The sequence below is a fragment of the Sceloporus occidentalis genome, unplaced genomic scaffold (genome assembly GCF_023333645.1).
Source record: "Sceloporus occidentalis isolate IW3139 unplaced genomic scaffold, rSceOcc1.0.p SCAF_1, whole genome shotgun sequence".
Taxonomy (NCBI): Eukaryota; Metazoa; Chordata; class Lepidosauria; order Squamata; family Phrynosomatidae; genus Sceloporus; species Sceloporus occidentalis.
The window spans coordinates 199,767,657-199,795,469 of NW_028316981.1; the positions used below are offsets into that span (position 1 = coordinate 199,767,657).

The 27,813-nt window shown below is 41.4% G+C and overlaps 1 protein-coding gene across 1 annotated transcript; it reads left to right on the forward strand.

The window, feature by feature from the left end:
- The first annotated feature begins 1,424 nt into the window (after nucleotides 1–1,424).
- RNF20 (ring finger protein 20) lies at nucleotides 1,425–27,398 on the forward strand. Its single transcript, XM_089488612.1, has 20 exons — nucleotides 1,425–1,457; nucleotides 2,852–3,020; nucleotides 3,255–3,422; nucleotides 3,743–3,890; nucleotides 4,679–4,861; nucleotides 6,009–6,127; nucleotides 8,052–8,198; nucleotides 10,028–10,105; nucleotides 10,218–10,337; nucleotides 12,087–12,266; nucleotides 13,255–13,390; nucleotides 14,436–14,557; nucleotides 16,343–16,743; nucleotides 17,999–18,116; nucleotides 18,804–18,953; nucleotides 20,241–20,453; nucleotides 20,590–20,715; nucleotides 24,444–24,584; nucleotides 25,448–25,549; nucleotides 25,955–27,398. Exons 2-20 carry the CDS (start codon nucleotides 2,892–2,894, stop codon nucleotides 26,129–26,131), a joined length of 2,958 nt encoding a protein of 985 aa, XP_089344738.1. The 5' UTR covers nucleotides 1,425–1,457; nucleotides 2,852–2,891; the 3' UTR covers nucleotides 26,132–27,398.
- Nucleotides 27,399–27,813: the final 415 nt, after the last annotated feature.

Below are 27,813 nucleotides of genomic sequence, written 5' to 3' on the forward strand. Positions count from 1 at the left end.
CTCACTCCTTCCAGTTAATGCCTTTCTTCAATGACTGAAATACAATGTTGTGACATTGCAATTGCAACTTCATGAGGAATAATTACAGTTGGCCCTCCACATTCATGTGGTTTCGGGTTCAAGACCCCTAAATGTGGAAATCCAACTGTACCTGCAAGTTACCTTTATAACTAGGGGAGGAGAAGAATATGCCTTAATGCTGCAGTGCGGACGTAGGCATAGAAAGTTGCCAAAGGCTCCATCAGCACTGCAGAAATAATCCAGTTTGACACTGCTTTAATTGTTCTGGTTCAGTACTAGGGAATCCTGGGAATTGTAGTTGGTTGTGGCACCAGAGCTCTTTGACAGAGAAGGCTAAATGTTTCACAAAACTAAAATTCCCATAATTCCTTAGCACTGAGCCAGGATAATTAAAGCCGTCCCAAACTGGATTATTTCTGCAGTGTGTTTTGGACCCTTGAGGCTGCATCCACAGTGCAGATATAATCCGGTTTGACACCACTTTCAACGGCCATGGCTCAATGCTATGGAATTCTGGGAACTGTCGTTTGTTGTGGCACCAGAGGTCTCTCTGACACTGAAAGTTAACTCACAAAACTATATTTCCCAGAATACCATACTGGTGTCAAACCAGATTATGTCTGCAGTGTGGATGCAGCTCAAACCAGAGAGCTCTGATGCCACAACAGACTACAGAAATAATGTAGTTTTTATATATTCATTTATTTAATATGGCGCCTTTCTCCCTGGAAGGACCCAAGGCGGCTCACCCCTTTTTACTTTTGACACCACATTTAATTGCCCTGTCCCAATACTAATAATAATAATAATAATAATAATAATAATAATAATTTTTTCTCTCCCGCCTCTCCTGTAGGATCGAGGCGGCTTACAACTACAATAAAATGCATGCAATATAAATAAATCCCACTACCCCTCCCTCTTTACACATATAACATAACAATAATAACATGTGAGTTATGTAACATAACAACAATAAAAGCTAAGTTAAGCCATTAAGACAGTTAATTGCCATGGAAATCCTGGGATCTGTAGTTTGTGGGGAGGGACAGAGAGGAGGCTAAATATCTTATCACACTACCAATCCCAGGATTCCATGGCACTGAGGCATGGCAATGAAAGTGGTGCATGTCATAAGCCTCAAGCGGGATTTCTTCCTTCCTTCAGTGCGGATGCAGCCAAAAAAAGTTTGCCCAACTCGACTCGGAAGTGCAGGATGGCGCGGGTCGTCTTCCATTTCGTAATGCTATGGCGCGGCAGCCATTTTGAGTAAGGGCAGAGTGAAGGCGGGTTCGGAATGGAAGGAGGGGCGAGACGGGATTGGCTAGGCGGCTATTGCCGTCGTCGCCGTGGAAAGAGGAGGAGGACTGTTTCCTGTTGTCGCCAAGGAGGAGGAGGAGGAGGAGGAGGAGGAGGAGGGCGGCCGGGGTTCCTTGGTGGGCACTGGCGGGGGTCCTGGGAGGGCTGGAGGGGGGGGACCAGGGGTGGGTGGCCCTCAGGGACGAGGCTGGAGGGGCTGCGGGGAGGGCGATGGGGAAGAGCTTTGGGGCTGCATCCGCACTGCAGCAACAGTCCACTTTGAGACCGCTTTAACTGCCCTGGCTCAGTGCTAGGGAATCCTGGGAACTGTAGTTTGTTGTGGCGCCAGAGCTCTCTCTGACAGAGAAGGCTCAGTGTCTCCAGAACTACACTTCCCAGAATTCCATAGCATTGAGCCAGGGCAGTTAAGAGTGGTCTCAAAGTGGATTATTCCTGCAGTGCGGATGCAGCCCTAGTTTTGGAAGACATTTAGCTTTCTCTAGCTGCAGAAACAGTCCAGTTTAAACACCCTTTTAACTGGCATACCTGAATGCTATGGGTTTCTGGGAATTGTAGTTCAGTGAGACATTTAGACATCAGAGAGCTCTGTTGCCACAACAAACTACAGTTCCCAGAATTCCATAGCATTGAGCCGTGGCAGCTAAAGCGGCCTCAAACTGGATTATTCCTGCAGTGCGGATGCAGGTCTCTTACCCCAGGCTTGGCTGCCTCAAACCAGAATTCTGGGAAATATAGTTCTGTGAGGCATTGAGCCTTCTCTGTCAGAGAGTTCGGGTGCCACAGCAAACTACAATTCCCAGGATTCCATAGCACTGAGCAATGGCAGTTAAAACGGTTTCAACCTGGATTATTTCTGCAGCACAGATTCAGCCTAGTTTTGGCCGACATTTAGCTTTGGCTGTGTCCGCACTGCAGAAATAATCCAATGTGAAAACACTGTAGACTACGCTGTTAGTTTGCAGTAGAAGGACTCGGGGTCCGTAACTTTTTGTTCTGCTTCACAGAACAAGGTCCCAGTGTATAATACGTAATATTTAAGACATTTATTATTGTTATTATTGTTATTATTATTATTATTAGGTAGCATCCTTCTATTGAAGGGGTGACAAACCTGTTTTGGTCCCTGCAGTGTGTTTTGCCAGTTATGCTCCATTTTTATTCAGGCTGTACAGAATCTGTGCATTCAGATTTAATGGTATTCTCCTAAATCCCTCTTGATTTTACAAAGAGAATGATATTCTCTTAGCCTTGGTCTCTTGCAATTGCTACTGTTTAGAAACAGTTGCAAAAAGGATGAAGTAAGCAACCAGGGAGCTGCAGGTCCCCTTTGTGGATTTCAGAACTGAACAGGAATAGTTATCTTCTGTTTCATATGGAAAAGCCCAATATAATTTGTGCAGATTTTGTTGCTTTTTTGTGCCCAGCCCACCCCATCTTTGCTAGTCCTTAAAGCCCTTTTCTGTAATGAAACAGAGAAGTAAGCAAACTGACAAAGTTCTCTTTATTTTAGGAGAAGCTTGGAGAGGTGGGACTCTCCACCCATAGCTATCATGTCTGGGATTGGGAACAAGCGGATAGCTGCGGAGTCCAGTCCCTCAGGACTTCCAGAAAAGAAAGCCAGCGTTGAGGACTCTGGGACTACAGTAGAGACCATTAAGCTTGGGGGTGTCTCCTCAACGGTTTGTATTTCTTTTTGTCCTATCATCATCCTTTGTATCTTAGTGATTACCCTCCCCTGCCATAGTCTGGTCTATGGACTATAAAACCTATAGACCATACTGTACTACTCTACTATAAAACCTATAGATTATAAAATGTACAGTGCTATATACAATAATAATAGCCCAGAGCTTAGTTTACCAATTTAGGATGAAGCCTGAGATGACTCTGTGTTGATATTGATGTGTTTTCAGGAAGAATTAGACATCCGTACACTGCAGACCAAGAACCGAAAGCTGGCAGAGATGCTGGACCAGCGACAAGCTATTGAGGATGAGCTGCGAGAACACATTGAGAAGCTGGAGCGACGGCAGGCCACCGATGATGCTTCGCTGCTGATTGTCAACCGCTACTGGAGTCAGGTATGTTGCTCGCTTCCTCTTGAAGTTGGCAGGTGGGATAGTGTTTAGAGAGCATTGGATTGGGACTTGAGAGATACATGAACTTGCCAGGCATCCTTGGGTCTGTCACATACTCTCTGAGCCTGTCTGACCTGTCTCACAGGGTTGTTGTGAAGGTAAAATGGGGAAGAGGAAAGTTAGGCACAACCTTGAGCTCTTTGGAGAAAAGATGGAATATTAAAGTGTCTAATAAGGACATAAATAAAGTTCCACTCCTTTAATTTTGTTTACTCCAGTCTTCTTAAAAAGTAAGTATAGGACTCTTTGTTCATTCCCTTCAGTTTGACGAGAACATCCGCATCATTTTGAAGCGCTATGACTTGGACCAAGGCCTTGGAGACCTCCTGTCAGAACGTAAAGCCCTGGTGGTACCAGAACCTGAACCTGATTCAGACAGTAACCAGGAACGCAAAGATGAGAGAGAGAGAGGTGAGGCTTCTGAATCTGGCTGGATAAACTTTCTCCTGTGATATACTTTTATTTGAGAGCCATAGTGATGTAGTGGTTTGAGCATTTTATTATGACTCTGGAGACCAGGGCTTGAATCCCTGCTAGGCCATGGAAACCTCCTGAGTGGCCTTGAGCAAGTCACACACTCTCAGCCTCAGAAGAAGGTAAAGGCAAACTTTCTCAAAACAAATATTGCCAAGAAAATCCCATGATAGGTTTGCTTTAGGGTCACCATAAGTCGGAAGCGACATGAAGGCACACTAACAACAGCAAATGCCATTATTTATTTATTAGATATATATCTCATCTTTCTCTCAAATGGAACCTAGTGTGGCTCACAACATGAATTAAGGTGAGGTACATGAGTTAACAACAGTAATAAAGGACTTTCAAATTATTAAATAAGTTACCATATTAAAGCATCAAAACATAAGGAAGAATGAGGCGGCCACCTCAGGTAACAAATTTTGGGTTTCTTAAAAGTCCATAGTAATTTACTTTATTGTTGTATTTTTGTTGCTACGGGTGGGGATTAATGCTTAAGACATTTTCTGTCTTCTGTACCAAAATAGCTTATGTGGTTTGGGGTATCATGCAACCTTGATGGTACCATTTTCTCTTCTATGTCAGGCTGCATAATGGCTCGTCCTCCTGTTTCATGAGATATTTATGAGCTCAGACAGGTGTGGTTGATTTCACCTTAAGGATTCTTGGGAGAGTGGGGCTGCGTGCTGTTATCACCTTGTTCTTGCACTGTCTTTTGCTAGGAGAGATAGTTGAGCCTGCGTTCTCCTTTCTGGCCACTTTGGCCAGCAGCACCAGTGAAGAGATGGAATCTCAACTGCAGGAACGTGTGGAGTCTTCCCGCCGGGCGGTCACTCAGATTGTGACCATGTATGATAAACTGCAGGAGAGAGTGGATGTCCTATCTCAGAAGCTGAACAGTGGAGGTATGGTGTATACCATGGTCTCTTCCAATTGAGGGTAAACTCAGGAATGTTCTAATTCAAGTGTCTAAAACATTTGTATGTTATAAGCCTTTCTGGCTAAATGGCAGCAGTCCCTTTCGGATTAGACCATTGTTCGTTAATCCACTTTAAAGTTGATTTGGCAGATAAATTGTGATCAGTAGTATTTGGTCCTTTTGCAGTTGTCCTTTACTGTTAATGGAAATGAACAGATGAAATAAATTGATAGATTTTACTCATTGTCATTTACTCATTGGTGGGGAACCTGTAGATTGAAAATATTTTTACGCTACAAATCCCATTACCCATTATTGTTGGTTATGTTAATTGGGTCTGGTGGGAGTTTAATAGTTGCTGGAGAGATGTTGGTTTCCCAGCTCATGCCTGTAGTTCTCTCAGTAGAATTTAGACCTCTGTATAGTACCATTAGTACTTGTCACAGCTGGTTAGAATCTAAGCCATTTTTAATTATTATTATTTTGCCAGTTGGTGTTTGGCCCAATAGTCAGACTGCCAACTGCCCCTCTTTACTCAAAATTATTGGGTTTATGCTGGTTTTTCTTGTTGCAGTGTTTGTTGATAGTGCTGGTTATCATTAAGGGTTATTACTGCTGTAGGACTGTTGTGGTGTACAAGTTTTCTCTTCTCTGCACATTGTTGTTTTCAGCCCTAGACTATATCAAGAACTAGATCAGTGGTCCCCACATTTTTAAAGGCTACCACTCCTTTCCTCTTGGGTGACAGCAGGACCATCCACTTTGGGAATCACTGAGCTAGACTAACATTTACTAAAGGTTTGAGCTGTCCATAATCTTGACCTCATGCCTTAGCATGCAAAAAGTGTGTAATAAATTATTTATTAACTTTATTAAACATTCGGTAACTTGAAATTAGATTTTAGTGAAGGAAAGATTATTGTACATTATTTCCACACTTTTGAAGTTTTACAGAGTTGGAAGTGTGTATGTGTGTGTTTTCTTTAAAAAAAAAAACAAATCAAGAAAACCACTGAAATTTTAAGGTCATTGAGTTGCTTAGCCAGTACTGAATTTTGTTACAACATACATAGGACTACTGGCTTCTAATATTTTTAATAGTGGTGTTTCAAATTCTTTTCTTTTTTTTTTAGATGTTTCTTTGATGGAGGAAGCTGTCCAAGAGCTGCATTCTTACCTAACAAATGAGAACAGGCGGCTTCAGGAACTGGGTGATTTGCTTCAGGAAAAACACCGCAGCATGTCTCAAGAGGTACAAGGAAAGGATGCTTAAGCTCAGTGACAGAAATCTTGCTGTCAGCTGAGTTCTGTGGCTGTTTTAGTTTGGACACTCAACTAGTGGAGCTGAGTGTGTGTGTTTGTATTTTAATTGGACCAAGAAGGTAATGGGGCAGTATGGTTGTATACAGCGTGCAGCAGCACTTAGGCCTAGAGTGTTCACCTTATGACTGAGTCTACTCATTGCCTGAGACCTCCAGTGTATTTGCTTTGTAGTCGGTTTGTTTTTAATGTGGAGTCAGAGAAGGAACAAAGGCTTCTGAAAGGGGAAGAGGAGCTAACGGGGGATTTGAAGCTGATAGAAAGTGGAGTTTGGAATTATTTTGTGTGGGATCCATTGTAATAATTATAATTAACAGAAAGACTTTACATTCCTTTTCTTCTGGGGGTGGAACACATGCTTTAGGAGTGATAGGGAGAATCTGTAATTGGAGGAGTAAGAGTCAGAGAGGAGTATTCTGGTTGAATGATTAGCTGTTATAATCTAGGATTATAAACCTGAAACACACAGGCCAAATAAAGCGGCTTCCAGTTTGATTGATTGATTGAAATTTTATTTATATACCGCCGTTCCTATGATCACGGCGGTTTACAAACAGAATAAGATACAATACGATACAGGTTACAAATATAATACAATACAAATCACAGTTTAAAAATCAAAATTAACAGCGAAAGTCCTTCATAAAAAACCATATACTACTATACATCATTAAAATCCATCATTAACCAATCAAGATAATAAAACAATCTAAAATACAATAAATAGTATACAGGAGCAAAAGAGTCAGGACATGTGAGGGAAGGCTTGACGAAATAAATGAGTCTTAAGGTTTTTCTTAAATGACTCCAGGGAGGGGGCTAAGCGGAGCTCCTCAGGGAGAGCGTTCCAAGACTGCGGGGCCACCACAGAAAAAGCCCTTTGCTGCGTATCTTGTCTTGGGAACACTCAAAAGTTTTTCCCCACGAGACCTGAGAGTGTGGGGCGGATTGTATGGGGAGAGGCGGTCCGCCAAATACTCTGGGCCCAAGCCATTTAGGGCTTTATAGGTAACAACCAACACCTTGTATTGTGCCCGGAAGCGAATTGGCAGCCAGTGCAGATCTGCTAGTACAGGTGTTATGTGACTGGCCCTGGAGCTACCAGTGACCAACCTGGCAGCCATATTTTGAACCAACTGCAGCTTCCGAGTTTGGTACAGTTGCTTTGGGGGCATGGTGTTTAGATGACGCACGTCCCCAAAACTGCTGGAAGCTGCACCAAGGCTGTGCTTACGGGGCAAGAACTGGATCTTTTAGGAACAGATTAAATCCATTTCTGTCAGTGACCTATTCAGGACTGCAATGGCGGCCCACTTTGGAAGCAGACTATGCGGTCACTGCAGTCCCAGTGCGATCAGGGCTAGAACGGCTATTACTATAATCCAAAAATTATTACTGTACTCCCTCAGAAGATAGGAAGATGAAATTTGTTACACTCCTAGACTAAGACTGCAAACAGTTCTTCAACCATGATTTTTTAAACAATACGGTAGTGGGAATTTAGAGTGTGAAGTTCATTTGCAGATGAGATTGACGCTTTGACGTGAAGAAAATCACCATTTATGGTACTGACATTTTGGTTGTGGAATTTTTTTCACCCTTTGCCTTTGAATTGTTTTGGTATTGATTAGAGAAATTGTATTTAAGACATTGGTGCAATTGAATGGAGAAGGAAGGGAGAGTTTTGTTGATAACTAGCAAAAAATCTCTCTCTCAAAGTGTCTGCTTAAAAAAAAAGTAAACATGTTGGATCAATGAGCAGAAAATTAGGATTAGGTAATTGTTCTATGAGCAATTGAGAAGAATGCTATTGATTCATAATTCGTGTTTCCTTCCTGCTCTTTTTTTTGCCGCAGTTTTCCAAATTGCAAGGGAAAGTAGAGGCAGCAGAATCTCGAGTATCTGTGCTGGAGACCATGATTGATGACTTGCAGTGGGACATTGATAAAATCCGTAAACGGGAACAGCGCCTCCAAAGGCATCTGGCAGATGTCCTGGAACGAGTAAGCATTGTGGCTCTTGGTAGAGGTCCAGGGGTTGGAGCAACACTGGAAAATATTGGCACAGTTTTGTCAGAAGGAAAAGACATGTAAAAAGCCTTTTAGTTTTACTTTTAGATCTGCATTCCAGCTTTTAATGAGCATCCCTTAAAGCATCTCATGATACTCAACAAGAGTGCAGCCATTTCTTTAGAGGGCCATACCATTTTTAAAATGAGAATTGTAAAACAAACGGGCCCGCAAAAAGAGACCTGATTGGAAGTGGAGAGAAGAACAGGGCAGGTGAAGAATTTAAAACAAAAAATACTTGGCTTGAAAACAAAAAAGGAAGCAAGGGAATTAAAAAGAGAAGAAATGAACACCAAGAGCAAGGGACTGGGTGGTGGGATAAATCCAGGTGAGTCAGGAGTAGTATCATTGTGCATCCATCTTCTGTTAAACTTGTTCTATCATAGGTATTCAGAGGTGGTTTTGTCCTTAAAAGAATATTTTGCTGTACTTTGTTCTTAAATAGAACGATTCCACAGGATTGCAAGAAAAGTACATTTTCCAACAATAGAGGGAAAACATCCTGTAGTGGGTTGGTTCCCTCTCCTCGCTCCAACCAGGCAAGAAGTGATAAAACTTCAGAAAAGCCACTGCTAGAGGGAGTCAACTCCTCTTTGTGTGCTTCAGTTTAGTTCCTGCCTCTGCTCCAGTCAGCTTTGCGATCTCTTTCTTTTCTGCTTTCTCATTTTTCAATTCTCCTTTACTTCTTCACTTCTTCCTATTGAAAAAAACAACAGTCTGTGGAACCTCATTCAGATATCGGCACTCAGAGGAATGTTTCTTTTTCTTTTTCTTTTTTTAACATTGAGAAAAGCTTGTTCAAAAGTGAGAGGGCGATAGCATATTCTTGGACTGAGTGTCTCTGTATTACAGGCAGTGCTCCGTATCAGCCACATAGCATGAGATTCATTTGTTTAAAATCTGGGTTACCTGCCATCAGGCCAGTGACAACTTAGATTGGCTTTCCTAGTGATTTATACTGGGAATTGAATGGGATATATCATTTCTGTTGGATTTCGCTATGACTTTCAGTACTATTGACCGTGATATAATTCTGAGACATCTGTCTTAAATGGGAACTGTAGGTGCTATTTTATGGGAGCTGTAGTCTTCCCTATGGGAATAAGCTCACCTAGTGGTGAAAGGGGAATGCTGGTTTTATTTATTTTATTTATTTACTTAATTTCTATGCCACCTTTCTCCCAGAAAGGTAACCAAGGCAGCTTACAAGATACCATAGTTGTATTTCATTCTTGTATTCTTATTTCTGTCATTAACTGATTTATTTTTATCTCAGGTTTTAATCAAGATTTAATCATTTTATGGTGGAATTAAATTATATACAGTCCTCCCTCTGTTCTCGAGGTTTAGGAAACTGTGTCAGATCCCTCGCTTATGCACGAGGGATGAATGGAGGGGAAAATGATGGGGTGTGAGTGCGCTCCTGCAGCTGCGCGCCTATATTCAAGCTAATGGGGCTTGAATATATGCGAAATTCCATTTTCACAGGAGGTCCAGAACGGATCCCCGCGAAAACAGAGGGTCGACTTTAAATGTATACACATATAAACTTGTAATCGTGCATAAATAAATAATTTGGCACAAATAAGGATAACTATGGGGAGAGTGTGTAGTGAGTTGGGCATCTGCCATTGGGCAGATGGGTTTTAGAGTCCTTGAAAATAATTTTGATGGAACACTATGTTGTTTTGTGACCATATGCTCTAATTGTGTTCTGTGTCATGTGTATCTGCTTATTTTTTAAAAAAGTATCATCTTTGCAGGTGAACTCAAAAGGCTATAAGGTATATGGCGCAGGCAGCAGTCTTTATGGCGGTACTATCACCATCAACTCTCGAAAGGTAAACTATGAGACTGTATTTGAAGTTGCAGATGAAAGCAGTTTTATAGCTAGGAAGGAAAATAAAAAGGGAGAGTTTAACTCCAAGTTCCTGCTTTACATGTTGTTTATAGTTTGAGGAGATGAATGCCGAACTGGAGGAAAATAAGGAGCTGGCCCAGAATCGCTTGAGTGAGCTGGAGAAGTTGCGTCAAGATCTTGAAGAGGTGACAACCCAGAATGATAAGTTAAAGGTATAAGCCAGCAAATGTTTCCCAAATTCTTAAGAATACTTTATTTCTCTTCACTTTGCTGGAGGCTCACTTAATTTCTGCAACTGAAAAGGATTACTTTTGTAAGACTAAGAGTTTATAAGCAATACAGCAGGGATGGAGAAGATGCAGCTCAGCCACTGTTTTGGCTGCCACACCCCGATATTTTTGGGCAAGGGGCAATTTATTTTTAGTGTGTGTGTTGGGGGAGGGGATTCTGTCCCTAAATACCTCCCGATGAAGCCAGAGGACATGGAGGCCTCTCCTAAAATGGATCAGAAAGAGCAAAAAATTGCTGAAATAACTTCCCAGCCCCTAGCAGGTGTGTGAAGCACTGTGGGAAAAAGTGCGTATTCTTTTTTCCAGGCATCATGGTGACAATAATAATAATAATAATAATAATAATTAACCTTTATTTATAAAGCACTGTAAATTTACACAGCGCTGTACATGCAATCTTTTTAATTGGACGATTCCCTGCCCTCAGGCTTACAATCTAGAAAGACACAACACAAAGGGAGTGGTGGTGGGGAAGGGGCATCTCTATAATCTCTATTATAATACATATAAAATACATAGCAATACAGGAGATGATTCAATAAAACAGGCAAGAAAAGAACATCAAATAGCAAGTGACAATTATGCAATTGTGTTGCCCTAACCTCTTGACAAATGCTTATGCCTGCCTACCAGGAAAAACTCCTCTCTCTGCATTTGTATGTGTGCTGTCACTCTCAATGTACCTTGTAATTGTTCTAACATCCCTCTAAAGGGAGAACTTCTGCAGAGATGCAACAATTAGCCTCCTTGTGAAGTCCATCAGGGCTAGGCTGTAATCAGCTTTTGCAGGTGGACTTGGAGGGGACCCAGAAATGAAAGGGCAAAATCAGATGTACCACCTCAAAGACAATGTCTCACCTCGAAGAAGAAGACCTGTAGAGGCTTTCCTGCCAGGAAATCACTGGATAGATTTCACCAGTCCAGAGCCTGAGATCACCTTGCTCTATGGAAGGTGGTATAAATTGCTTCTTTTGTAACTCATCACACAAGGACTCATTCCTGACAAGAGATCTTGATGCTCCTTTGGGTCTTTATGATGATGGGCCAGATATCATGCCAGTGGGACCAAAAATCTTCACCCATTAGCAGAATGGAAAGAGGCAGGTTCCGAATAGTTGCAGAATACATAGACTCCTGTGTTTTGAACTCATGAGAATCTTAACTAATGTCTCATGATAAACATTTTAGAAATGACTGAAGTAGGACACATGTTGAACAAAATTAGATATCATTGATTTGAAAACAATGTTTTGTGTGCATATGTGTTTGTTGGTCTTACAAGTTTGTTTTGTTTTCACTGTTATGGTAAGATGGTGTAAGTTGTTTTATGCAATGCTGCCATCTTTTGGGCTGTTCTAAGTAAACTATTGAAATTTGGAATGCCACCAGAACTGATATGTATCCACAGCTGCCCCTCACACCTTGATTTTGTCCAATCGGTCTGTGAAGTATTTAGTCTGGACCAAAGCCATGAGTGCACAGTTTAGCCCAAGAACAAAGGTTTGCAAAATAAGCTTTGTTTCAGGAGATGGCAGTGGGTGGATGGGTAGAATTCAGGTTAGTTTTACTCTTACTTGTTTTGTGCTGAGGCTTGTCTCTATGGTCTTGGTTCCTGCCCTTTGGCATGTGGCTGGCTATTTCTGCTCAGGTCTCTTCTGTGGCTCCATCCAGGTGGACCTGAGACGGGCAGTGGAAGAAGTGGTGAAGGAAACCCCTGAATACCGCTGCATGCAGTCCCAGTTCTCTGTTCTCTACAACGAGAGCCTCCAACTGAAGTCGCAGCTGGACGAGGCCCGTACTCTGCTTCATGGCACCCGAAGTACCCATCAGCGCCAGGTGGAGCTCATTGAGGTAAAGATTTCCCCCTGTTTTTCCTGTCCCCTTTTACTTTGATCTGGGAAGGTACAGATTTGAATGTTATGCACCAGCAGAAGCCAGTTCAAATCCCCAAGACAGCTCCCCTACCAGAACAGGAAAAGAAACCTAGATCATGAACTTGGAGGTGGGGGGAATAGTTCACTAGTAAGGAGAAACAGCCAGCAGAGTGTTTCAGTTAAAAATGTTAAACTAGATCCTGGGAAACCTTGACTTCAAATCCCTACTGTAATGAAATGCAGTGGAGTACTCTTGTGAAAGATATCCATGTTTGTCTGTTTCAGTGTAAAAAGAAGGGGAGGAAGGGGGAAAGGATGTGCTGTGTCTTATTGTAGTCTTCCTATTACTTTGATGTATAAGTGGAGTCCCCCTTATCTGGAATTCGGAAATCCAAAATCCTCCAGAATCCAAGATCATCCACATGGGTGGCTGAATTAGTGACCCCTTTGCTTTCTGATGGCTCAGTGTATACAAACCTTTTCATACACAAAGTTATTGTAAATACTATGTACAAAATTACCGTTAGGCTATATGTATAAGGTGTATAAGAAACATAAATAATTTTCATGTTTAGACTTGGGTCCTGCCTCCAAGATATCTCATTATGTATGTGCAAATATTCCAAAATCTCAAAAAAACCCCATCCCCCAAATCCCAAACATTTCTGGTCACAAGCATTTTGGATAAGGAGGCTCAGCCTCCTTAGTTTCAGAGGTGTCAAGCATCCCTTTTCCCCTCCTTCCCTTCTTTTCACAATGAAACTCATTCGATGATGTTGGATCAGTTGTTTTCTTTTTCAGCCTAACATGCCTCACAGGGGTGTTGTGAAGTTAACAGTGGAGGGAGGATCATCTTGAGCTTTTTGGAAGAAAAGTGGGATATAAAAAAAACATTCTCTGCACACACACAAACATTTTCTGTGCAGAAAACAGACTTCCTGCAACATCTCTTTTTCTCTTGCCAGCGGGATGAAGTCAGCCTGCACAAGAAACTGCGAACTGAGGTTATTCAGCTGGAAGACACTCTTGCACAGGTCCGGAAGGAATATGAGATGCTGCGGATTGAGTTTGAGCAGACGCTTGCAGCCAATGAACAAGCAGGTACATTCTGCCATTTTCATGTGATGCTTGTTTTGGAAAATGTCTAAATTGATTGTAGACATCATGACTGCAGGCATATGGTTAGTTCTGTACAGTTTACAGGGCTCTTATAATTTGCTCAGTGGTGAAATGTTGAAATGCAGGTTCTCATCATAGTAGTCTTTTTATACTCGTCTGTAAGTCTAAAACTTTATGCCCATAAATTGCCCCCCAAATCCCAGGTTGACTTATTTACGGGTCACTATGTTAATGTGATAGCAGCTCTTTCAGATTTCCCCATGCAGTTTCTTTCTCTCTTTAGCCAAGCAGAAAGAGTCCTGGGTGACTGATTGATATTGCTGTTTGTTTAAGAGTCCCTCTCCCACCCACGCAAAGGCTGAAATGAAAGCTGAACGCTAAAGAAAAAAGTCCCAGTGAGAGTCCCTCTTGCTGCACACACACATACACAGACTGAAGGAGCCTCCAAGATTTTCCCTTGACCTATCCATGGGTCATGGAAAAATCCATAATTTTGGCCCCAAAACCTGCCCTCAATGTATACATGAGGTCAACTTATAGTTGAGTTTATACGGTAGTTGCACCTCTCAAGGGCAATCCCAATATACAGTGGTCACAAGAATCTGTACTAGCAAGCTGCTCCTAGCAGTTTCACCTCTATCAGAACCAGGTCTTTTCTTAGTTTTCCACTGAAGACCAAACCAGCCCTAAATACTTTAGATTGCAACAGGGATATCATACAGCAATATTATGCTTGCTGGTCCCATTTCTGCTTCATCTCATAGAGAAGAAGGAATTCTGAGGGAAAGCCTTAGCCAAAAAGTCTTGACACTTCAGCCCTATGAATTCGGGCTCCACTGCCCCACTGATTTTGGTATTTTTTGAAACCTCTCATTTGCAGTTCCTCTGGTATCAACCAGCTATAGCTGTTTATTGGTTAGAAGCTGAGTAGGCCATCCTATCAAGGTGGGCAATTCCTGAGTTCACAAAGAAAGAGGTGAGAGTTTTTTGTGTAATGCAGCTGATTCTGTGTAATGTTTTTATGTAGGTCCCATTAATCGTGAGATGCGCCACCTCATCAGCAGTCTCCAGAACCACAATCACCAGTTGAAAGGGGAGGTATTGAGATATAAACGGAAGCTCAGGGAGGCTCAGTCTGACTTGAGCAAGGTAAGGGAGGGGATGAAATAAAGGGCATGTTGGAAAAAAGTGGAAACAAGACTTGGGCTTCAAAGTGTGCATGTGTTGGGAAGGAATGGGAGGTATATGCTGGGGACGTTGTATACTTTTTTTTAAAGAATTGTATTTTATAGTATTGCTATACAAGTTTTTGTTTGAAAACAAATCTCAAAGCCGTTCATAATAAAAACAGATGCACAAAAGAAAACAACTCAAAAAATAACATAACAAAACAAGAAAATCCAACAAAGACTGCTCATTGAAAACCAGAGGCCTGATACAGACAGCCAAAATAAAGCTGCTTCGAGTCACTTTGGAGGTATGGTGTTTCAATGATACATGCATCCTAAGAGTCCGGAAGCCGCACCAAAGCCACGCTCCAGTCCTAAGGACTGGAGTGCGGCTTTGGTGCAGCTTCCAGACTCTTAGGACGCATGCATCATTGAAACACCATACCTCCAAAGTGACTCGAAGCAGTTTTATTTTGGCTGTCTGTATAGGGCCAGAGATAGTGTTAACAGTTAGGGGAAAAATGATCGGGAAATGCCTGGTAAAGAGATGAGTCTTCAGTTGGGAGAGGAAACAACCATCAGGGGGAGCCCATTTCACATCATAGGAACCGTGAAAGAGGAAATCCTCTCTGTATTGTAACCACTGCATTGGCTTACTAAGCTATAGTACAATAAACAATGGCGCGGGACAGACTGCCCGAAAAGGACAGCCTGCCGGCAGCCTTATTCCCTCTGGAGCAAAGCCGTAGCTGCCAAATCACGCAGCTTCTCTCTGGAGGAAAAAGAACTTGGAAAAACCAGGTTCTTTAAGCGCCGCAGGGCGGCCGTAACAAGTGCGCCAATGGCGCACTCATTAAGTGACGAATGGACGCTGCATGTTGCTTACATCGCAATGGCGGTGCTCATATGGAGGGAACCCTGCCATTATAGCGCCGCCGCGCTATGCTAGGGTTAGAGACCATGCGGCACATTTGGGCCATCTGTTTCGGCCCAAAGTTTTCTCTTCACCCTGACTATAAAGGCTGGGGTGGTTTATATGGAGTAAGGCATCCTCTCACATTGGCTTGGTCCTTAACTGTACAGGGTATGGGAAGGGAAAGTGTGTCCTGTGTGCTGTGTGTGGATTGTTTGAGCCTCTTAGGATTCCTCAGGAGGGCATTTCTTTCTTTCTTTCTTTCTTTCTTTCTTTCTTTCTTTCTTTCTTCTATGTGTAAAAATGCTCCATCTAGACACATAGGGACAGTATTGCCAGGAAAGTCTTTTTAAAAAAGGAAATCTGTCTAGGGAGAATTTGGGGCCAATTTTTTTTATAAATTTGGGGTGGGGGTCTGGTCCTCAAGGTTCAACAATGGGTCAGCACTCCAGTCCACCAGCCTCTGGGTATTGTCCACCTCTAGTATTGGGCATTATAACACAAATTAAAACCTTAGACCTGGTTCAGTATCTCTTTTCTATTTAAATGTGATGCTTGACATCCATAGTCTTTATAATAATTTGTATTAATTAAATTTATTAAAATATAATATATTTAAAATATATTTAAAATGATAATCTGGGTAACCAGGGCATTTTGGGGATCCTTTGAAACAGGACAATGGCATGTTTTTTCAGAGGTTGCATATTATATTTTAAAAGCTTTTTTTGAAGCTTGGTACCTATGACTAAAGACAAATCAAGACAAAGAGCAAGAGAAGCCCATTTAAAAAAAATTCCTTGTGGAAAATCATCTGGTGTATGTTACTTGTCTTCTTCCATTCAACTCCAGACCCGTTCCCGCAGTGGAAGTGCCCTTCTCCATTCCCAGTCCAGTACTGAGGAGACGAAAGAGGAGCCTCCTGAAATCAAGCAAGAACCCGATGATCCTTCCTCACAGACTTCAGCCTCCAAGGGACCCCCTGAGGATGCCCCTGAAACCAAGGCAAAACGAGATGAAGAGGAGAGAGAGCGTGAAAGACGAGAAAAGGAGAGGGAGCGGGAGAAGGAGAAAGAGAAAGAGAAGGAGAGAGAACGAGAGAAGGAGAAGGAAAAAGAAAGAGAACGGGAGAAGCAAAAGCAGAAGGATTCGGAGAAGGAGAGGGACTCTACCAAAGAGAAGGACAAAGGAAAGCATGATGATGGAAGGAAAAAAGAAGCAGAACTGGTCAAGCAGCTGAAGGCTGATCTTAAGTAAGATAACCATCCTCTTTTCCCTGGGGAATTCTCCTTTAATGTTTGAATGAAACTATATTTGATTTGCAGTTGGAAAATACTGTTATTCTGACAAAAAGAAAACAGAGGAATTACCTTTGGGCTCTTGATCTTGAAAAGTTACTGCTGTATTGTGCATTCCTTTACAGCATTTACATCCTTTACAGCATTGTTCCAAGTTATGTACATGAATTTGCAAGGAGAATTGGATTGGTGTATATGTGAAGAGATGGTCCTTTGGGTAACCTGGTTCCAAAATATCAAGGACCTGAAAGATAAAAACTAGCACAGTGTTGGACTCAGAAATGAAGTAGGGGTTGGTGGGATGGGCTTTTATAATTCATTCTGTTCCAGGCTGCATCTGCGCTGCAGAAATAATCTGGTTTGACACCTCTTTAACTGCCATGGCGGAATGCTATGCAATTCTGGGAATTGTAGTTTTGTGAGACATTTAGCCTTCTCTGTCAGAGTGCTCTGGTGCCATAACAAACTACAATTGGCAGAATTCCAAAGCATTGAGCCATGACACTTAAAAGGGGTGTCAAACTGGCATATTTCTACAGTGTGAATGCAGCCCCAGTGAGTAGTCCTGCAGCCATATCCTGAGCTGACAGATTTCTGGACCATTTTCAAAAGCAGCCCCATGTATAATGCAATGCAAAAGTAAGGCTGGAGGTAAAGTGCATCAACAATAACCAGGTCTGCATTTGATGATAAGATATGGCTTGTTAAATAGCATCTTGAGTCTGTAGCATACCCACAAATAAACTACTGTTTTTTAGCGAGCTTTAAATCACAGTTGGAAGGCATCACTATTTACCTTAAAACAGGAGCTGACAAATAGGATAGGAGAAAAATAGACAAGAAATGGGAAAAACAAGCTGATTTTCTTGGTCATGGCTTAGCATGACATGTGAAAGTAGCCAGTTTTGATGGCCAGTCTTGAGGGTGGGAAATTGGGTGCAGCTTCTCTTTGCTGGGAGCAAAGAACATCTCATTTCTTAAAATTTTCAGTGAAGGAGAAATGCTTTCTCTGGAGAATCTGGTTGTGATCACAACAGATCAGATTTTGTAATCCAGTAACATAACTGGGTTGAAGTTTTCTGGTTGTCTTCCCTGTGTCACTTATGATGTTACATGCTATGATGCTGCTAATGTATTTTAGCGCTAATGTGGCAGGAAAGCAATTGTTGGTTTGAATGGTATTCTATATTTTATCTTTCACTCAACTCAGGAAGGCTCAAGAAAGCCAGAAAGAAATGAAATTGCTGTTGGATATGTACCGCTCTGCCCCAAAAGAGCAACGAGATAAAGTTCAACTGATGGCTGCTGAGAAGAAGGCCAAAGCTGAGGTACTCATGTCTGCCATGGCCTAATTTATTCATGAAATTATTTATACCCTGCCAGATATGAAACCCTACATATAGCAACCCCCCCCCCCCCAAAAGCCAAGCCAAAACAAAATAAAACAAAAACCGTAGGAAGACTCCTTATACTGAATAAGACTTTTCTAGTGGAGTTTTCTGAACTCTGATTGGCAGCCACTTTTTAGGATTTTCAGCAGGATTCTTTCCCATCACTGGTAAGCTCCCATCCAAGTTCTGATTAGGCTTAAACCATCTTAACTTCTGAAATCAGATGTTACTGAGTGTGTTCGGGGTAGTTTGGTGGTGTAATACTTGTATCATAAAGTAATACAGTGAAATGAAAGAAATTTAGAAGTGCCCTCCATTGACACTTTAATGTGGTCCATTGCTGTGAAGCACAGGAGTTCTGTGTAGGATGGAATTCTGCTGAGTGCTATGTTGTGAAACCTGTTTTTCCTTTTTGTTCAACTCAGAATTCATCCTTAAAACTGTATCTTTTGTAGAAAAGAGATTTGTGGCCAAACTCCTTGGATCCTCTTTAGCATATCACTGTTTCCTCTTTTTTCTTCCTTTTTTTAAAAAAAACTAAAATACCTAGGGTGATCTATTTTTAATTTACTGTCTTAATGTGAAAACTCATTTTCTTCCTTTGCACAATTTTCCTCACTGCAGCTGGAAGAGTTAAGGCAAAGAGTAAAGGAACTAGAAGACAAGGAGAAGAAGGAGAGCAAAAAAATGGCTGATGAGGATGCCTTACGGAAAATCCGCGCAGTGGAAGAACAGATAGAATACTTACAGAAGAAACTAGCCATGGCTAAGCAGGTGAGCAGCATTTATCAGAAATCTTACATATAAATGGTGTATAAATCTAAAGATTTTAAAGTGGTGTACAATTGTCCTAAAGAATACAAAAATCATAAAACCAATGTTACAGCATTATCTATAAAACACACGGTAAGCTGAAAGCTAGAGAAAATCATTGTATTTTCAACAGGTGATTAAAATAAATATTATAATGATATGTCTGTTACTCTGGAAGAAGTCTACTGCACAAAGTGGGTGCCACTAAGTAAATACCATCGATTTATAGAGTTTGAGGCTCCCTTACCTGAAATGCTTGGGACCAGAAATGTTTTGGTTTTGGGATTTTGGAATATTTGCATATACATAATACAATATCTTGGCGATGGGACCCAAGTCTAAACATACATTCATTTATGTTTCATATACACATAGCCTGAAGGTAATTTTATACACAATATTTTAAATAATTTTTGTGCATGAGACAAAGTTTGTGTACATTGTACCATCAGAAAGCAGTGGTGTCACCATCTCAGCCACCCATGTGGACAATTTTGGCTTTTTATATATTTTGGATTTCTGTTTTCTGGATAAAGAATACTCAGTGTATATTTAAACTGTGTATAATCTGCCGCAAATTAAAAATTGCAAGGCACAGCTGCTCAGAGGAAACTAAAAATAAGTTAACAGGTTTGGTAAATCATCCCATGGTGCTCCCCAAAAGCCACTGTACCTATATTGTAAATGGCAGGCGGGGAACCTATTTCAGCTTGAGAGTCCAGTGTAATTTCAGAGGAGTCCTCAGGCTAAATTCCAGTTGTGGCTGGTACTATAGGAAAAAAAGGTGGGAACAAAGTTCTGGCATTTTGGTGAAATTCCTTACTGTCAGTGACTAAGGCTTAGGGGAGATAATTTGATCTTTCTGAATATAGGAGAAAACCTTTAAAAACTGGGAAATGACTAACTGTGACAGTGTCATAGGGAAAGGGGTCTGGCTATCTCTGGGCCAGATTCAACTGGAGGACCTGATTCTGCAACTCTGCTAAAGGGGAAAAAGAGGCATTTCCTTTGTGTCTCCAATATGTAATAATCAATTTTCTCCTGAGCAAGAAAATTAAGAATGCATTGCCTCATCTTCTGAGATGCAGTATATTATCGTTTCCATGGGTTTAATCCATCCTTAGCACTTCTCAGACCAGCCTTGTGTGAATTCTTTTAATAAGAAGACAGGATGAACGAATAGGATTTCCCATCCTGTTATGTAGGAAGGACTTGAAATCACAGCCTCATTTCCCAATCAATTTACAGGAAGAAGAGGCACTGCTTTCTGAAATGGATGTGACAGGTCAAGCTTTTGAGGACATGCAAGAGCAGAACATTCGCCTGATGCAGCAGTTGAGGGAGAAGGATGATGCCAACTTCAAGCTCATGTCAGAACGTATCAAATCCAACCAGATCCACAAGCTTCTAAAAGAGGAGAAGGAGGAGCTGGCAGACCAGGTGCTTACCTTGAAGACACAGGTGAGTGGGAAGAATAAGAGTTGGAAGCCACTCAGAATTTTGTGTTCTCATGGCACAGGGTTTGAAATCCATTGGTGTGCAATATGCACATTTCTAAGCTAAGTGGTTCTCATTTCCTTTATTTTGTCTCTTGAAGGTGGATGCCCAGTTACAAGTTGTACGTAAGCTAGAGGAGAAGGAACATCTCCTGCAAAGCAACATTGGCACTGGAGAAAAGGAGTTGGGCTTGCGGACCCAGGCACTAGAGATGAACAAACGTAAAGTAAGTGTAAGGTAGAGCTGTGGTACCAAATTTCTTCACCAGCCGTATGGTTTCAGAAGGAAACTGTGAAGGAGACATTAGGCAGACTTGACTTCAAGGCAGACAGTCACAGTTCAGAGAGACCGTGAAGGGGGCATGCAGGAGATCAGAAAGTATAAAAAGTAGGAGTGTGTGTCTAAGGACAGAGACAAAGAGAGAAGCTTTGTCAGTCAAGAGTTGACAGTTTGAAGAGTCAGCGGGGAGTGGGGAATAACAGTTCTTTGTTATTTTGTTAACTCTGACTGTATTATTTAACCCTAAATCAAGGTGTGGTCATGCTTAACATAAATAACCCAAATTAATATACACACATGGGTCTATAGTGGGATTACCTGGAGACTCAGTCACCTCAAATCCAGTGAGGGATTCTTGAGCTAAGGTCCCAGTGGCAGGCAGCAAGACTAGAAACTGGAGACCATCCTTGAGAAGGCCAACCTCACAGAGATATTGACCCACCCATTTTCTCCCAGCCTTAACCTACCCTGTAAGGTTGCTGTGGTTATAAAATGGAGTAGGGGGAGGCAACCATATACAGTTCCTTGAGCTTGTTGAAAGAAAGAGTGAATATAGATATAATTAAAAAAGAAATTAAAATAGAAAAATCTTTTAAGATTTATATCTTGTGTTTTCTACAGATTTTAAGGAGACAGAGAATAAAACAAGTTCAAGCAAAGAAGCACAGTAATAAAACAATGTAGTCAAACTGACAGTGGGCAACATGTAATAACAATAAAACAAAGTAGGAGGGGAATGCATAGCAGGAGAACAGCAGATTTCATTCGAAGGGTAGACTTTGCTTGTAGCTGAAAGATGGGTACAAAGATACACTTGTAGGCTTCTTTCTCTCTGTTTCAGTGATTGTGTGAGTCCTTTTGAACATTTGTCTCATCCTTAGTAGGGAGGGATGGTTATTTTATTTGATCTTTCTCCAGGGAGAAACACTGAGAAATCCCAAATAATTCTGTAATTAGGATACAAAAACAGATTGCAAACCCTCTGGAGTGTGTACATATATAGAAAGAGAGAAAAACACTGGTGACAGAGCAGTTTGATGAAGACCAAAAAGGGCAGTGGATGAAAGGAAATACTGAACTTCAAAGGAGTAATAAGCAAGGCAGCCAGATGAAAATAATTAAGTTGGTTGAGGCCTTCCGGGAGGGATAAACACTGAGAATAAGAGAAAAGCAGAATGAATTGAGGGTAGAAGGTCAAGAGAGGAAGGGAGATGGTTGCTGCTGTTGGAAATATTGTGAAGGGGTTCCATGCTCAAGAAATAGCATCTGTGTAACAAGCTGGATTGGTCCTATTACCCCAGCAGAACTGAGCAGAAGGGTGTGTGGTGATGCCAGCAACAACTGATCAAGACCTAGTGCTGTTAGTATAAATGTATGGTGCAGGAATAAGCAAAAGTAGAAATTACTTTGTTAGGTCACATGTGGTGTCTCTGTAGGCTCTCAAAATATAAGGCTTTCAAAATATAATTTACAACCTTCATGCTTTCTGACCACTGGCTATGCTGACCTGAGCTAATGACTATTGTAATGTAACATCTGGGGTGGGAACCTCTGAGGGTGAATCCAGACTGAAAACAGTTGAGTCACTGCTTCTGCCTTTTTACAGTATACCTCAGTGTATGATTTTGCATGAATGCAACCCTTCCCACTATCATTGTCATCCATCTTGCCTTCAGCCCAGCCATCCTTGTGCATTCAGCAATCGACCAAAGTACTCTGGGAACTCATAAGCAGGATGTGAAAGGTTTCACCTTTGCATCTAGAGCAAAGGGGCTATTTTGGGAAATCGGTGGACAGCTCATATGTGTCCAAATCTCTTTGTTAGCATGATTTTTATTAAACTGATTAAATGGATTTATTCTCCCTCTTACCCTGTTTAAACAGCTTTCTGGGACAGTTTATAAAAACTTAAAAACAAAAATATTAAGCTACTACAATATAAAAGAATAGTTTATAAAAATAATTTGCAGAGAGAATAAAAACACTGAAGAAGGATGAGAAAAAGAATGGGCGTGTGATTCAAAAAGCTTAGGAAAGGTGTGGGGGAAAGGGTCTAAAAAGTGTCTCTGCTTGGTGCAGAAACAGCATCATGGTAAATGACAAATAGTTCTTGGTGAGAGTTTTTCACAAAGAGGATTATCTGGCATAGACTTGGATATTGATTTTAAGGCTTCCAGGTGGTGGCAGTGGTGGGGAGGAGATAGGCTCTGATGGATGTGTTTGTGCACATGTGATGCTGGTTCCTTTTTTCTCTGTCATTTTTTCTTTCTGTTTTTTTCTTATTACATCTGGCTGTACTCTTTCTCTGAGAGCTCAGTCTTAATCTGGACTGGTTTCACATCAGATCACAGGAGCAGCATCACATTTCTGAAGTTTCACATTGTAAAGAAGGAAAAAGGAAAGAAATTTCCCTGACTGTAGTGAGGGATTTAAAAATGGTATCTTTAATTGCCAAATAAAGTGTTGTTGACATGCTTGATGACACCTGTGTGAAACCTGGCTAAAATCCTCCACTACATTAGTGTTGTCATGTTCCCAGTATTGTTTGCTTCATTAAAATGTCATAGAATGTGACACTGAGGAACAAATCATGTGTTTATACATTAAAAATATGTGTGTAAATTGCAGTCACCTAACACTCTGTGGCTTTGCTCTACCTGTTGACCTGCCTCACGATTGCTATGGATGCCCCTGTGTCATTCTGCTGGAAATCCAAGCTGGGATCCAGTAAGCACAACTGGTAGAGCCCAGGTCTCTGCCAGAGTGCTTATGCTGTTGGTGGGTGGTTTTGATGGAAATGGCACCCTCTTCCTACTTCCTCCCTGGATATACAACTGCTACTTCCTCCTTGGGTGCACAAGGATCATTGTGCAAGGGGGTACTGGCTGCCTCCTTCTGTGATGTGTATGTGTATTCACATGCATGCATAACTGGTGGGGTATGTTGACATGTGCCTTCAAGTTGTTTCTGATATATGGCGACCCTAAGGTGAACCTATCATGGGGTTTTCTTGGGAAGATTGTTCAGTTGCCTTGCCCTGAGAATGCTTGCCTATGTCACCAAGAGAGGTCTACAGCAACAACAACTGCTGCTGCTGTTGTTGCTATCAATATTTCCTGCCCTTTTCCTAGTTCAGGACTCAGAGTGGCTTACAACAAATTAAAAAACAGATAGTTGAAAATCACAGAATACAAAAGGTTAAAAAGAGATGAAATAATCAAAAAATGTAAAACAAATTAAAACATACACTACTAAATATGCACGCACACAAGGGTGCATGTGCGTGCTCTCTCTCTCTCTCTCTCTCTCTCACACACACACACCCCTCCCTAATTCTAGTTTCCAATACATGCCCTCATTACTGTGAAGGACCTGAATATAAATTTTTGACCAAGTCAAGAAAACCCTTCTAGTGACCAGAATGTAATCATTTGATTCATTGTGGGATTGTAGGATAAACTTTTCAGATTTGAACATTCTCATTTACCCAGGAACTTTCCGGCACCTTGCTAGTCTCATCTTTGAAGATTTTCCCCAGCTAGGCTTGAAAGCTTCACCAACCTTTGTAAGCGGAAGGTCTGTTTACAATGAGAAGGGTAGGCCATCATCTTCAAACTTTTGGATGCTTACATCCATTTGGGCTGGTAAAAGTGGTATTTTCACTCTGTTTTTCAGGCTATGGATGCAGCTCAGCTTGCCGATGACCTTCGGGCTCAATTGGAGCTGGCTCAGAAGAAGTTGCATGACTTCCAGGAGGAGATTGTGGAGAACAGTGTGACCAAAGAGAAGGATATGTTCAACTTCAAACGGGCCCAGGTAACTGGCATGTGGTTGCATGCTTGGCTAGCCATCTTGAGCAGTCTGCCTTTGATGCCTGTTACATTTATTCAGCGTACTCAGTTGGCTCATCTCTTAAACCACTGCTTTGGTTTCCACCTCCTTGGCATCTTTGCCTCCCTGACATGGCTCCCTTCCATCTCCCTCCCCTTTTTGTTCTCCTCCATAGAATGGTTGTGAATGCCCATGTAAAAACTGTCTTGCAGGCCACAGATCTATTTTAATCCAGCATTTGCTCTCCACTGAGTATCCTGCCAAGAAGTTCATAAACTGGGAATAAGGGCAGTGACCCTCCCTGGTTAATTTGTCTGACATATCTGGGTAGTCAAAAGTATACTGCCTGTAGAGATTCCATTTCATTAGCTATTAAAATAGTTATCTTTCAGAAATTTATCTAAGAAAAGAGTGAGCAATGTGGCAGGTGTTTCAGACTTCAATCCACATCATTTTCAACCATCGGCCATCATGGCTAGGCTAGAAGAAGTTGTAATTGAAATCATCTTGCATATCCCTCATCCCCATTTTTCAGGCATCATATACTGGATTGATGCTCCCTGAGCATTATGGGTGTGTTATGTGTTCTGTATGTCATCTTGAAGTTGTTCTTTGGGGTATAAAGGCAAGAGGGCAGCTGATTTTGTGATTCTATGACTTACTCATTCCCTGCTAGATGTCTTGCATGCTTTTTCTGCAAGGAGTGCTAGCTCCAATTAGAGTACACCATTAAATCAGTGGGATTTACATATGTAATGTGTGAGGTAATTGATTCTGTGGGTCTGCTTTGGTTGGGACTAGCAAATGGATTTAGGCCCTAATGTGGCTGGCTAATATTTCACCTGCAGGAAGATATCTCAAGGCTACGGAGGAAGCTGGAGACAACCAAGAAACCTGACATGGTTCCCAACTGTGATGAAATCCTTATGGAGGAGATTAAAGATTATAAGGTAGGTAAAATGATGCTGAAGTCTCCTGTAGATAATGGATTTGGACCTAGCTAAATTTTAGGTTATTAGGTTATTTATGTTAAGCATGACCACACCATGTCTATAGAATTTTCCTCAACAGTTACCATGGAAATAAATTTACAAAGTATAGTTTGCCGCCTGTATTGCATCTTGTAGAGGGGTGGGATATATATATATATATATATATATATATATATATATAATTCAAACACTCTGTAAAGAGCTCCATGTGTAGGTATGGATATTTTATATCAGGTTGAAGTTTTCTAGCTTTGTATGTAAAGAATTTAGCATAACTTGTAAGGAGTAGGAGATGAGAACTTGACCTCATGATGAGCCCCATTTCTCTCCCTCACTCTTAACCATCCAATTTCTTTTCCCAAGGCCCGCCTAACGTGCCCCTGCTGCAACATGCGCAAGAAGGATGCCGTGCTCACTAAGTGCTTCCACGTCTTTTGCTTTGAATGTGTGAAAACCCGGTATGACACCCGGCAGCGCAAATGTCCTAAGTGCAATGCTGCTTTTGGGGCCAACGACTTCCACCGTATCTACATTGGCTGAGTCTGCCCATTCAGGGGCTGAAAGGCATCTCAGCTACCAACCCTCTGTATTTGTTACTCATCAGCAGGCTGGATACTGCTCCTCTCTGTCAGCTGTCTTCTTGTCCTCCTGTTTTGTTTTTTTAAAAGACAGATCTCAGAAATGGGGTTATTTTTGTTTTGTTTTGTTTTTTTATCCTCCTCCTTTTCCCCTTCAGTTTTGTTTTGATTTGCTTTTTATTTAGTACTGCCAACCCCCAAGTAGGTCCTTCTTCATTGCCTCTGCCTATTAGGGATGAGTGTTTATTATGAGAAATGGTGTTCAGTTGAGCCCTGACACAAGCAATAGCTATGGAATAGGCAGCGGTTGAATCAGACAGTGCCCTTAATACTAGAGAACTGGCTTGGATTAGTTTAATGAGCTTTCTTGTGGACATTTTAAGTTCATTTTCCATTTCTGTTTTCTAATAAAGGAGAACACCCATCTTCTTGGTCAGAATGTTCCCCTATGTTGTGTGTATTTGTGCTTACAGTTGCATTCAACAGCATTATGGGCCCACAGACTTTCTCCCTTTTAAGGATTTTTCAAGCGATCTGTTATAGCCATTACATTGTAGAGGAAGAAGGGAGGGAGGGGCTCAGTTCTGGTAAGAAGAGTGGTTGTGGTAGAACCACTAAGGTGTTCAATGCTAACCTTCTAAAATGGGGCAAGATCGCCAGTGACATCAAACAACTTGTTGCATCAAAGAAGATGTTGCCTTGTTTCTATTTGACTTTTTGCACCAAGAAGAAAAAAGACAAAATAAAAAAGATGGATTCACACCTGCTTGTAGGCTCCAGTACTCTTGAAGGAGTGTAATCCACCATACAAAGTGAATCGAGCCTTTGAACTAGAGCCTATATGGCCAAAGACACAAGTGGGTCTATCTCCTACTTTTTCATGGCTGATGAATCACACAAGTGGGGTCAACCCGCATGAACCAGAACAGCATTTGATTCAATGTGCTATGTGCCCTGAAAGCGGCCACCTCCTATGACCTCTCCTGTATTGGATCTATACCTGAGACTAAAAAATCAAACTGGACCTTTAAGACTACTGTTCCACTGAGAAACCCCTTTTAGGCTAGAGTAGAGGGGTTATGGTAGGAACAAATAATGGCCAGTATATCAAGATACTTCAGTTCAATTTACTGTATCAGATTCCTCCCCCCACCCCACTGCTTTTTGCTATACAAATGATCAGTTTGAAAGTAAATCTGTGCCAATAAAAATTGTGGTTCTATGTAGTATCTTGGTTCCCCCTAGTATTTGTTTCCTTTTGATGTTTCTTCTAACTGTTTTTGCCAGTGAAAAAGTCTGGGGTTTGATTGCAGGTTATGTATGTGCATGTAAGTTTTTGGGCTGACCACGTTTGAGACAAATGAAGAAGCAGCAAAATTGTTTAAGTGCTGCTGCTTAAGGGAGGCATCAGAAGTGTCTCCAAAATAGCTTCTAGAGATCTGTGCACTTTAGGTTCTTAGTTATACGGTTGATTTAGAGAAGTCCTTTTTGAGCTTCTGTGACTATTTAAGGAACCATATCTCCATTATGAAGTGATGATAATCCTGGTCAAAAAGTCAAAAAAGAAGTGATTGGCAGGCAAGCTCATATAATCGCATTGGAGTTTGTTTTTTTACACTAATAAGAATTTTAAAAATGACTGAT

Bases quoted from the DNA above. Each gene is read 5' to 3' on its own strand.
- RNF20 (XM_089488612.1), top strand. From the start codon at position 2,892: ATGTCTGGGATTGGGAACAAGCGGATAGCTGCGGAGTCCAGTCCCTCA. The intron at 12,267-13,254 runs GTAAAGATTTCC...TTCTCTTGCCAG, and splicing joins GCCAGGTGGAGCTCATTGAG to CGGGATGAAGTCAGCCTGCA. The intron at 14,558-16,342 runs GTAAGGGAGGGG...ATTCAACTCCAG, and splicing joins CTCAGTCTGACTTGAGCAAG to ACCCGTTCCCGCAGTGGAAG.